This window comes from Chamaea fasciata, unplaced genomic scaffold (genome assembly GCF_029207755.1).
Source record: "Chamaea fasciata isolate MVZ Bird 193981 ecotype frontalis unplaced genomic scaffold, bChaFas1.0.hap1 SCAF_15, whole genome shotgun sequence".
NCBI classification, from domain to species: domain Eukaryota; kingdom Metazoa; phylum Chordata; class Aves; order Passeriformes; family Sylviidae; genus Chamaea; species Chamaea fasciata.
In genome coordinates, this window is record NW_027094100.1 from 1,033,170 (window position 1) to 1,045,950 (window position 12,781).

General features: G+C 55.9%; 1 protein-coding gene across 3 annotated transcripts in view; it reads right to left on the reverse strand.

The window, feature by feature from the left end:
- Positions 1-12,781, reverse strand: part of ARHGAP26 (Rho GTPase activating protein 26) — a 97,460-nt gene that overhangs the window by 69,424 nt on the left and 15,255 nt on the right. For all 3 annotated transcript variants that reach the window (XM_066197506.1, XM_066197505.1, XM_066197507.1), the window contains exons 2-10: positions 12,450-12,545; positions 11,474-11,535; positions 11,069-11,140; positions 9,941-10,042; positions 8,249-8,359; positions 7,918-8,022; positions 7,151-7,280; positions 6,794-6,894; positions 4,371-4,465 (exon numbers count right to left, since the gene is read on the reverse strand). In XM_066197506.1, coding sequence (XP_066053603.1) covers positions 4,371-4,465; positions 6,794-6,894; positions 7,151-7,280; positions 7,918-8,022; positions 8,249-8,359; positions 9,941-10,042; positions 11,069-11,140; positions 11,474-11,535; positions 12,450-12,545 — 874 coding nt within the window. The remainder of the gene's footprint in view (positions 1-4,370; positions 4,466-6,793; positions 6,895-7,150; positions 7,281-7,917; positions 8,023-8,248; positions 8,360-9,940; positions 10,043-11,068; positions 11,141-11,473; positions 11,536-12,449; positions 12,546-12,781) is intronic.

Sequence of the window (12,781 nt, forward strand, 5' to 3'; positions counted from 1 at the left end):
ACTGAATCAAACCCAATTTCCATTGCAAATAGCTCTGCGTTTCCTCCCCCAGTGTTTATTTGCCAGGGCACCCATTGCATCACTTTCCTGAGCAGAACCACCTTCCTGGCTGTGATAAATTTAAAATGCACCCACACATTACGCCTCATTCATTATGGATGTGGCCGGTGCCCACGGGGTTCCGTGTGCTCACAGCCAGGTCGGATGGCTGGCACTGGAGCCGCCTCCTGCTGCAAACACTGCCTGCAAACAGCACCATCCTCACCGAGCCTCCTGGAGGATCACCCCTGCCCCAGCCTGCTGCTCTCCGCGCTTATCTCCATCATCCAGCCACGCCAAAACCCCTGCTCTGACATCCTTTCCCAAAAGATTGACAACACGGATCTGCCCCTGTCCCCTCACCCAACAAACGACCCTGAACACCAGGGGTCACTTACACAGATAACTGTTAATAAAGGTAACAAACAGTAAATACAGGTTTTGCTGTGGGGCAGCTCCCACCTCCTCCCAACACAGGATGCACCTGGAGCCAGCCCAGCCCTGCCATGCCATCAGGACACCCTCCTGGAACTGTCCCCACCACGCACAAACCTGAGCTGTTGTGGCAAACAAGATCAAGGACCTGCTGATTCACTCCTAGGTGCTGCATCCCACATTTCCACCGGCGGGCACCAAACCCCTTTGCCTTTTTCTGGGACACACGGAGGGGAAGGGACATTTTGGGATCAGCAGAAATAAATTTCTAAATGGAGTGGGTGTAGGAGGGTGAGACCAGAGCAGAACATGGCAAACACTTAATAAGAAAGAATATTCTTAATATGCCACGATCTAAAAATGGAAGATTTTTCCATGAGAGACCACACAGGAAATTTGAATTTTTTCAATATCTCAGCTTTTGTGACAAATGGCCTGGCCTTAAGGAGCTGTGACTAAGCACACTGAGAAAAAATGAGAAACTGCAATAGCTTTTCCTTCTTCCAGGAAAACAAACAAATAAGGAAAGCAATAGAAAGAGATAAGAACTTCCAACTGCTGTAGCAGCTTATCACAGCGAGACAATCTAAACTGCTGATGAAAACACACAAGAGTGCAATAATAACAGGGGCTGAGCTGGGCTGAGTGCACAGAGGTGCTCCCAGTCCCAACCTCAGCTGAGCAGCGCAGCCCAGACAGGACCCCACGGCCGGGGGCCAGGCACCAGCAGCCACATGTGGCCCCAAAAGGTTGGTGGAGCAAGGATGGCATCAAGGGGGAAACCGCCCCTGAACTCAGACAGTCTGGCTGCCCACGCAGAGCTCGGAGCAGCTCCAGAACAGCCTCCAGCACATCCCGCAGGGGTCGGGGCCACCGTGGCTCCCGTGGCCACCACGGGGAAGGAGCCTCATCCCTCCCTGTGACAACCCAGCCCTCTCCCCCCTGCGACAGCCCCCGAGGCTTTGTTTTAAAGGGCGCTGGAAAGGTGACACCGGCAGAGGAACGGGGACAGGCTGCACTGCACTGGCGGGCACGGGGACACCAGCAGGGCTGGGGACACCGGGGAGCAGGGAGCAGCTCCTGCCACCGCCAGAGCCCTGGATGTGTCAGGTGCATTCCCAGAGCAAGGCCACCAGCCCTCCTGGGGAAACCCATCTGCTCAGGGGAGCACTGGGCAGGTGCCTGGCACACTCCCACCCCCATGCCGACCAGCCCAGCCACTGTGCCAGTTCCTTCAGGAAGAATTTCTTTACAGACAGGCTGCTCAGGCACTGCAGGGGCTGCCCAGGGAGGTTTGGAGTGCCCGTCCCTGGAGGTGTCCAGGGAAGGGCTGGATGTGGCACTCGGTGCTCTGGGCTGGGGACAAGGTGGGGATCAGCCACAGCTTGGACTCGATGGTGTTGGGGCTCTTTTTCCACCTCAGTGACTCTGGGATTCTAATTCTACAATTCCACTGTGCACCAGGAGTGGTGGCACTCACCCTGCGGGCACCCAGGGCAAAGGTGGTACCTGCAGAGTTCACTGCTCTCCTGACCCACCCAAAAAGAGGCCAAACCCTGCATTTGAAAACCTCCTGCTCCCCTAGAAGCCAGCTGGCACTTAGAGGCAGCTCGCTTCTGGCCCAGAGCAATGACCTACATTATCCTAAGTGACAAAGCCTTTGTCATCAGCCAAAGGATACTCCTCCTCCCCAGGCTCATTTTGTAAGACACTGGCTGTCATCCCTGTTCACCTTGTTTACAAACCTGATTTAACGTGCAGAGACTACAAACAAGTTTAGTTAATGGGAAAAAAGAGCATTAACAGTAAAACCCGGTATCCATCACGCTGGGGCTGTATTTCAGCCAGACACTAGAACACCATTCTGGGGTTAATTTTGCTGGAACAACACAGTACTTCCAACTTGCCACACTGAACAGGAGAGCTATTTGTAAAAGCCAAGGCCAGGTTGGATGGGGGTTGGAGCAACCTGGTCTAGTGGAAGGTGTTCCTGCCCGTGGCAGGGGGTGGAATGAGATCAGTTTTAAGGTCCAACAGAAACTATTCTGGGATTCTGTGACAAGGAAGCGATGCTGTAAAATAACAGATCAGGCTCCGCATTTTCAGCTTGCTTGTGCTGAATCATCTTTACAGGAGAAAAACCCACTTTTCTTTTCCCACCGAAGGAGGAACAGCTCTCAGCTGGTGCTATTTAGGGTGTTAACGCTGAGCTCCAGCCTCACACCCCGTGCTGTCTGAGTTCCCAAAAGGGAAAGCTGACAAAAGCTCATTTCTGTGCAGCGTGGCGAAGCACCGGCCGAGGCTGCCACCTCCAGGCTGTCCTGAGAGCTGTGAAACAGCCCAAGCCCTGAGAGCCTGGCAAGGGGAAGGAGATCTCCAGCACAGCCTGGCACTGACCCTGGTGGTGCCCAGATCTACCCCAGGAACAGGGAGACAGGCTGGGCACATCACAGTCTCTTTCAGCCGTGGCAAAACTTGTTGTTTCCTCTTAATTTGGGAATACCCAATATTTTAGACACCTAATGACAAATCCTGATACCAAAAGAATGCAGAGCTGCCTTTGAATTGGGAAAAAAAAACCAGTCCTTTTCTTTCAGGTGTGTCCTGCTCTCTCAGGCAAATCCCTGCAGCAGGAACGTGCACATGAAAGGAGAAATTCCTCAGGTTTCACCTTCCCGTGCTATTCCCCTGCCATGATTTACGTGGGACTTGCAGATTTCTGGAGCAGCTCCTGATCCCATGCCTGGCAGGCTCCAAACATCAAGGGAAGCTTCAGCTGCCTCTGAACACGCTGAAGAAAATTATTGTGGCTCCGTTCTCCTTCTCCCACTTTTAGTTTGATTTTCACATTACAAAAAAATATCCTCAGGGCGCAGCAATAAAAAAAAAAAAAAGTCCTGTGTCAGCAGAAATAACTGCAGCTTTCTGGAGAAAAGCAGAGCTGCAGAGTGGGAGGCAGCCCCAGGTTATGTCACCCCTCCGCCAACACTGGCAGAGCTCCACCACCCCAAGCCCTCCCTGCCAGGGGCTGGCACCAAAACGCTGCTGAAGCACAGGCTGGACAGGGAGAGGCACCAGGGGTTACTCCAGCACTGCTCAACACCCCGACTGTGCTGAATTTGGGTTTTTCTGAGACCTCCAGGCAGTTCCTGTCCAGCTGGACCACAGACACAACTGGGAGAACACAGTGAGCGCTTTTGGAGCGGCTTTGGTGAGCCATGTGAACTTGTGCAGCGGGGGAGACCCGGGGCAGTGCCTAATTCCTCCTGGAACAGCAGCACCAGCCCGGCTTGCCTGTTTCTCTGTGTAAGCCATGCATGACGCTCACTGATACGCCAACAGCTCTCACTCCGGGGTGCCACAGACTGAATCCACACATACCTCTGGGTCCAGCTGCTACGTGATAAGTCGCAGCACAAGTGTTTTCCTTCTTCAGGAAAAAGGGAGGGGAAGTGCCTGGAGGCACCATGAGCCAGAGGTCCATTATCACCCATCCATGGTGAACCAGCAACAGCCACTCCAGCAGAAAAGCTGACGCTATTCCCAGCACATACCCAGAGCTGGAAAGAGGCAGCTCATCCCTCCCACAACACCCACAGAGCACTTTTCCAGGCTGGCAGTGCTCACCTTGTGTGGCCAGAAGTGCTGAAACACCCTTAAAGTCAGAGAGACTTGAGTCAGAGAGACTTGTAAAGCAAAGCACCGACTCAATACACGGAGAGCACGTGGCTGGAAAAGGTGTGATTCCGTGGATTAATGCTTTCCACACCAGAGGGTGTGACTAAAGGAGGGGAGCAGGGGAAGTGCACAGGAACTGTCCCAAAGCCAAGTGCAGGAGCACAGCCCTCCCCTCCACGGGCTCACCACAGCCCCAGGAGCTTCCTGGCAGCACTCACCGATCCACAGCCTCCACATCAAAGCAGAACCTCTTCTCAATGGAGTCTGTTTTCCGCCGCGTGCAGGATTTCAGGGTGACAGCTTCATCTTCCCCCTGGGAAGAGACAAAAGCACAGCTGAGGCCAAGAACAACCAACAACCGCAGGCCTGTCCCCAGCACCCACTGCTGGCAATGAGCAGGTTCAGGCCTGGGGGGATCTGGCAACATCACCCTGCTAAAAATATCTATTTATATCTCTGACAGGAGGACTTGTCTTTTTCACCCTTATTTAGTCCAAAACCTTTCATGAGGAGCCTTCAGGATGCCCACGACTCAATCTGTGCATTAGGCACCACACAAACCCATTCTTCAGGGGGGCAGGCAGTGCTGGGCCATGACTTTTGGGCCAAATCAGCTTTATTTTCCACTGCTGAACAGCAGTGCACAGACCTGCTGGCAGTTTGCGCTCCACGCCGCGTTTTTGGCAGCACTGTGCACACGAGGACTCTTTAACAGGAGCAAACACGTCTTAAAATGTTTATGATATAACGAAGCAATGACAGAACCATCCTCCCATCCAGAGAATGCCTCTCTGCATCCAAGCTGAGCTGGATTTCCACAGGGCTGAGCGGCGATGCAGCGGGATCTGTGAGCACTGCTGTCCTCTGCTGGGGGAAATCCTGCCTCAGCCCCTGCCAGCACAGACACTTCTGCTGCAACTGTGAAATTCCACTGATGACTTAAGAGAAAATGAATTCTGAAGGAGTTCCTGGAGACAGACACTTTTCTGGGCTCTCTGTGCTGTTCCTGATGACACCTTGGCTGACCACCCTGTTCCCTGACATCACCATTTTCCAGGAAACATATTTAGAATCACTTAGATTGGAAAAGACCTCTAAGATCACAGAGTGTGAAAGTTGCCCAGAACAGCCAAGCCCACCCATTAATCCATGTCCTCACGTGCCACAACTACATGTCCATTAAATCCCCCAGGGAGGGTGACTCCCTGCTTCTTATCCATAAACTCCATTCCGCAGCCACCATCATCCAGCTCCTGACAACCAAACCACTCCCTAACACACAGTCCTGCTCATCCCACCATGTCTCCATGGCCCAGAAAAAACAGTTTTCTGGCTGCTTTCCCAGCCCCTCCTGCCTGCTGCCCGTGGTGCAGGCACTGCTGTAGATGCTCCTCTGCTCTCTGAACCTGCCCCGTTTTGGGGGAGAAGCCCTAACTCCTACCTGACTGTTCTCACGTGATTCCATGGTTTCTGACTCACCAAAAACTCTCCAAACAAGGGGCCCATTACCCTTGAGACAGAAGAGCTCCCTGCAGGGTTTCTCCCCAGGGTCTGGCAGTGGCCTGTCCCTGGTGGTCCCCAGGCTGCTCCATGCTTAGATGGCCAAGCTGGTCACCCCTGACAGGCCCCGGAGCCCAGGCAGCATTTCACGCCAGGGTGGTGCAAGCACAGCCCTGCAGAGGGGCTCAGGGTGCTGCCAGCAGCTCCCACACCCCTGGGTGCTGGGAGAGCCCTGAAATGGGAAGGGACCAGACAAAACACAGGACAGCCACTGATGATTACAGGGCTGGGATATGTTAATGCTGAGCTATAATGAAGATGCTCCAAGGCAAGAGGAAATTAATTTTAGAAGCTTCCCTGCCCACAGCCGGCTCCCTGTGCCAGCAGGAAGCCGTGTGGGAGCCTGTCCAGCTGCCCCAGGCACTTCCCAGCAAGGGGATTGTGTTTGCAAACCGTCCCAGCTGGGAGCACTGTGGAGGGGTCTATTGTTCCTGCTTAACAGAGGAGCAAAGCCAGCCCCGGATCCAGCCCTGGCAGCACTGGGACACAGCATGTGCTGGCTCCCCACAGCCCACATCCACTGCTCCCCCTGCTCCTCACACCCCTCGGGGCCAAGGGGACCTCCAGGCTCTCCTGTGGCTCTGTCCAAAACAAAACAACTCCGTTGGCCAAGTCACAGGGTCATCACAGAACGGTCTGGGTAGAAAGGGCACTCAGAGCTCATCTCGTTCCACTCTCTGCCATGGGCAAGGACACTTCCACTCAACCAGGTTGCTCCAAGCTCTGTCCAACCTGGCCTTGGACAACTCACAGGCATGGGAGAAGGAGCAAAATAACGAACAGGTTCTCTTGTCCTTGCCTTGGAGCAGGAATGAGAGACTGGGGAGCAGGCACCCATGGAGCTGGAGCGTGGTGGGTGCACACGGTCTCTGGGGGCTCCCTGTCTTTTCCTTCTCAAACCAGGTGCCAAGTTCATTCCCCGTGTGGCAGCCACTCAGCCTGGAATGAACGTGACCCACTTCACCGCATTTGTGTCACCCTGCCAAAAAAGGTGACACAGTCTGAGCCCCGGGAGAGGCTGCAGCCAGCAGTGCCACGTGCTCCCTGGCAGGACACAGCCCTGCTCCCTGCCAGCACTCACCCCCTTTCCTCCTGACTTCTGGTCAAAGGGCACCATGGTGATGCGCTTCGATTCCCTCTGGTAGGTGCAGTAATGCTTCACCCAGGAAGTCCCAAAGTGACCTGCAGAGCAAAGACAGAGTTCACGCCCACAGCTTCAGTGGCCTCGCATTAGAACCCGCCGTGTTTAACCATCACTTCGCATGCCAGACTCCTGTACCTGTTCTAACCACATCCCCACTGAAATCCCACTGAACACCCCACTCACTGGGCCAGTCCCTGTCCTCCAGGGATTCTGTTCCTGCTGAACCAGTGCCCCCGTCCCGACAAACCCCTTCCCCAGGCTCCCACCCACCACACTCCCCACCCCAACACCTACGCTTCTCCTGCACGTAGAGGTACCCCTCCATCGTGTAAGGGCTGATGTTTTTGTGTTCATGGGGGTTCTCCTTCATCTTCTTCATCAAAGCTTCAACCTCTGACCTTGTTCCTTCAAAGCGGTTTCTTGTCTGCAAATTAAACCGGGAAATGTTTACTGCAGTGCAGGGACTCGTGCCTGGCTCTGCAGGGAAATGGGACTGTGGAGCCCAGGGGCAGCCACAGGGCAGGTTTGCTTCCTGGGCCTGGATTTAAGCTAAGGCAAAAATATTACAGCAATAGGCAAGGCCTTCCAGAACTTTAAGGGGGCTTACAAAAAGAGGGAGAGTGATTTTTGACATGGGTCAAGAGTGATAGGACAAGGGAAATGGATTTAAACTAAAAGAGGAGGGATTTAGATTGGATATTGGGAAGAAATTGTTTCCTGTGAGGGTGTGGAGGCCTTGCCACAGGGTGCCCAGAGCAGCTGTGGCTGCCCCTGGATCCCTGGCAGTGCACAAGGCCAGGCTGGACAGGGCATGGAGCAGCCTGGGACAGTGGGAGGTGTCCCTGCCCACGGCAGGGGGTGGGGTGGGACGAGCTTTAAGGTCACCTCCAACCCAAACCAGTCTGGGATTCTGTGATTAAAATACACCAGGAGGTGAGGCAGCTTTGCCAGACACTGACAGCGATGGCACGGGGACGCTGCGGGCACGGGGACGCTGCAGGCACGGGGACGCTGCGGGCACGGGGACGCTGCGGGCACGGGGACACCCCGGGCACACTCACATTCTGGATGCTGATTGTCAGCTCTGTCTTGAAATCGCTGAAGTCCTTTGCAAGCTCGTAGCCGTGGTGGTAGAACGTGAACAGCCCCTGCAGAAAGGCCAGCAGCTGCATTGGGGAAAAGCACATGGAGATGGTCAGTAGGGAGCCAGAGCTGCCACTGGTGAGGGGAGGGGGCCCTGCAGCCCCCCGGGGTGGAGGGGCTCCCTGGTGGGCCTGGTGAGAGGGGCTGTGGGGTGAGGCTGGACCCCCCAGCCCTGCACTGCCAGGGCTCCCCACGCCCCCCTGGCTCTCCACACCACCCCAGCTCTGTGCAGGCTGAGAGCTCACTTACAGGTTCCACAAACTCAAACATCTTCCTCTCCTGGACCTCCTGCACCTTGAAGACGTATTCCAGGGAGACCTCGTAGAAGTGCTGCCGAACCAGGTCCACCTGGCTGTCTGCCTGCAGAGGGGTTGGAGAGGAAACACGAGCTCAGGAACGACCAGAGCACGCCTGGCTCTGATGGGAACACCCCCAGGCAGAGCAAAGCCCCCAGCCCCAGCTGGGCAGATGGCACAGCAATAAACATAAACCTGACCCACACCAGCACCCTCTTCCTTCAGCTGAGAAAAACGGGTGTGGTGACTCACGTCCTCACCTCCCCAACAGCTGGGTAGAAAACAGGCAGTAGAGGCGAGAAAAATGGAAATCACTGTGAACTTGGCAAGAAAAGGCAACTCTCCCTTTTTCGGAGAGCACTCCCCCTCGCCAGGGATGCCACCCCCACATTTCACAACTCCACACCGAATCCTCTTTCTAAGGTAACCCCTCCCTCGGTGGGGTCTGAGCCACACAAACCACGTACACTTCCCAGTGCCACGGGGGAACAGGAACCAGCACCTGAACTGGGAGATCTGCAGGCTCTTCCCAGCAGCAGCCCAGTCAGGGGCTGGGTGGGAGATGCCACCAGATGGCACCAGCAGCCAGCGCTGCTCCAACGCACCTGCACCGCATCCAGCATCCCACGCATATCCCAACAGAATCCCCAGTGGAATCCTGCACAGCATCCTGAACACATCCCCAACAGAATCCCCAGTGGAATCCTGCACAGCATCCCGAACACATCCCCCAACAGAATCCCCAATGGAATCCTGCACAGCATCCCAAACACATCCCCAACAGAATCCTGCACAGCATCCAGCATCCCACACTCATCCCCCAACAGAATCCCCAATGGAATCCTGCATTGCATCCAGCATCCTGCATTGCATCCCGAACATATCCCAACAGAACCCGGCATAGCATCCAGAACACATCCCCAAGAGAATCCCCAACAGAACCCTGCACTGCATCCAGCATCCTGCATACATCCCAACAGAATCCTGCACAGAGCCCTGCAGAGCATCCAGCATCCTGCACTGCATCCGGAACACATCCCCAACAGAACCCCCAACAGAATCCCATGCTGCATCCCTAAACAGAACCCTGCACCAAATCCTGCACAGAAGGCATGGACACACATTCTGCAGGACCATCCCAGCTCTGGGCCAGCACAAGGAACTCCAGACTTGAAAGGAGTGACTGAAAACTCAGCATACTCATCCAGTAGGAGCACTTGTCACCATAGCCAGCCACGTCCTGAATCACTGATGGCTCTTAAAGAGTTTAGGGACTAAGCCTGAACCCTCCTCCCCTGGAGCACAAAGCAGAGCAGCCTCTTGCAGAGGAGGAGACCAGACATCCATGATTTGTGCTGGCACATGGGAAGCCTGCAGCAGAACCAGTTCCTTTCTGTTGCACTCTTTAATTATAAACCCTCTCTCCTTTTTGACTGCTATCCATTTTGGGATCTCTCTGATTTACTCACCAAGACAGCTCCGTATCCTTTCATTACAGGAAAAGGGGAAAACCCAGCACCCGTAGCCAGAACGAGGGGAAAAAATGAGTTTACAGCCAGGAGAACCATTGTTACAAGCTGTACGAGGCATTCAAAAAGCTCTCCACAGTCACAGCCAGACATGGAAACTCAGAGGTTGCTCTCACCTCCTGAAGCTGGGATTCTTTCTTCTTGGAAGACAAGTTCAAGTGCTTCTCTAGGACACCACAGTATTTCTCAGTCTCCTTGTCGTATTTCTTCTTGGCATCCTACAAAACAGAACAAACAGTGTGACACTGAACACAAGGGCCCAGAGCAGCTGTGACAGCACCCCTATGGCACTGGGCAGGACGGCAGTCCCAGGTGGGAGCTAACATGGGACAGGACCTGGGGGCAGCAGCTGGGAGCAGGTGAGGCTGCTTTTATCTGCCAGCATCAGGCAGCTACAGGAAAGCAGCTTGTGCTGCCAAAACCCAAGGCTTGAGGGAACCCCTCCTCGACTCCTGGGGCCCAGCGCTTGGTAAAACATCCAGATCCGGGTCCAAAAACAACAGAGTGAGGAAAGTGCTTTCTGAGCACAGTTCCCCATCCCACCCCTGCCACCCCTTGCAAGAGCTTCTCCCCTGTGTCACATGGGACAACGACACAGTGCCTCAGTGGTTCACGGCAGGAGCATTGAGGATGCCAACTTCACTTTCCTTTGCCACCCCAACACGCCAGGACCAAACCCATCCAGCACCTGCTCCTAAGCCGGTCCACTCTGCAGGACTCCTCTCTGTGTTTTGTTTCCAGGCTGGGCACCGCTGCCATGCGAACGGTGCTGCCATGAGCTGCTTGCAGGCAGCAGCAGGTTGTTATAACAACAGGGGAGCCACAGACAGTGGTTTTCATTTCAGAACAAAGGCAGGAAAGAAAGAAGGGGGGCCAGGCTGTCTCACGGCCGCCCTCAGCCACACCGGCGCTTCCCCGTCCTGCCAGGAGCGTCTGGGCTCCCGTGCAGCCCCCAGCGATGCTTTGGGGTGGGGAGTGCAGGCTGGGGGACTCAGGGAAACGTGAGCCCCTCCAAGAAAATCCTAACTCTTCCTTGGAGTAAGGAAAAAAGTGCACTTTGGCCAGCATGCAGTTTTTCGCCCTTGGCACGTTATTTGGCTGTGGGTGAACTCGGAACACTGAGGCACCTCCCAGGAGCTGGATCGCCCCCGTGCCCATCAGCAGCACACTGCCTCTTCCCTGCCCCAGCCCACCCTGCAGTGTGCCAGGCCCTGGCCAGCTCCGGGGGGCAGTGCCTGGGTTACCTTGGCAGCCCCGATCTGCTCCTTGCGGAACTTCTCCAGCGGCGTGATCAGCACCTCGCTGGCGTTCTCGATCTGGGGGCAAAGACAGGCACAGCTCACCTGTGCTGCTCCACAGCCTCTGCCAGGGAAACCCCCTCCCACAGCCCCCAGACGCCCACAGGCTTCACCCTCCATCTCTGCGAACCTGTGAGCCCCCCTGCACCAGCACCGGCTGCTCTCCAACGGCAACACTCCGTTCCTGATGCTCTTCAAGCGTTTCCCTGCCGAGCCCACCCTGTCCTTCCTCTGCCCTCCCCTGCAGCTGCAGCCCAGGACCGAGGGAAGGAGCACTGGGGCTGGCAGTCAGTGTCCCCAGGGTGTCCCAGGGGCCACCACCCCCTGCTCCCAGGACACACGGGGCCGTACCATGCGCATCCGCTCGTCCTCCAGGTTCCGCAGCACCGTGGCAAACTCCTGCAGAGACTTGGCTGGAAGGGACACAAGTCAGCATTTAACATCCCATTTTTAAAGGAAAAAAACTGCACAGAGGGGTTTTACCTGTCTGTGTTTTGGGCGTTTTATTATCTCTGCTCTCTCCCTAGAAAGGCTCCTGCTGCCTACAGAAGCAACTGGCAGCAGAGCACCCCCAGGACCAGGCTTCCTCCTCCAGAGAGCAACATCCTCAGCTCAGACCTGCCCTAGCCAACAGTCAGCCATCAACCAGCCCCAGAGCACAGCGCTGGCCTCCAGCCATGCCCAGCACACGAGGGGCAGCTCCCCAGCACGGGCACAGCACCAGGGAGACCTGGATGAGGAGCTATTTCTGCTGAGAGACTGGGCACATATAAACAAGCAAAGTTAAATCAGGGCTAAAGCTTCTTTGCTCTCCTGGCTCCAGACGACGTGCACAATAAGCTCTAAAAGTTCACCTGGGGCAGCAGCAGGAGGAGAGAGGCAAGAGGCTGAAGCCACTGCCCTGTGCCAGGAGAGGCTCCGTGGCACAGCCAGGCTTAGTTCAGGGAGCGTTGCCAGGCTGGGCTCTGCTGAGCCCCTCAAGCACAGGATCCCGTGCTCCAGCGGCGAGGCTGCTGCCCCTCTGCTTCAGAGCACAGCCCCCTGCAGGGTACCCAGCCACAACCACCTCCAGACTCCTCTCCAGTGCAAAACATCCAGCTAACCGAGACGGTCTCAGACACGGGCAATCTCCTCCCTTTCCTATCAGGCAGGGACAGATTTAGGCCAAGAAGCAACAACTGATTCCCCGGGGAAGGCTTCGCTGCTGTTGACCCAGGAGGAATACGCCGCTCCCAGGGAGCACCCAGACAAATCCCAGGACCCCTTGGTGTCCCCATGTCCGTCTCCCTGCCGTGGGGGCCTGGGGAGTGGCCCCAGCAGGACTCACCTATGCAGATCTCGTCGTCCGTCTCGGCGTCGCCGATGCAGCGGAATTTAAACTCGTTGAGGGAATCCGCGAACTTGCGCTTGGCGGCCGACAGGTCTGTGGGAGCAGGAGCGGGGAAAACGGGCACGTCACACACGGGACAGCCCCCCAACGGCAGGATGCAGGCAGATGATCCCAGCCAGGAAATACCCACGGAGGGACCCCTGGCCGCAGGGAAGCCCCAGAGCGCTGCCCTTCTGCGCCCACCCCAGGGACAGGGCTCTGTGGGGTCCCTGTCAGCACCCCCAAAATACCCTACAGGAGATGAAACCTCGAAACACCAAAAGAGCCAG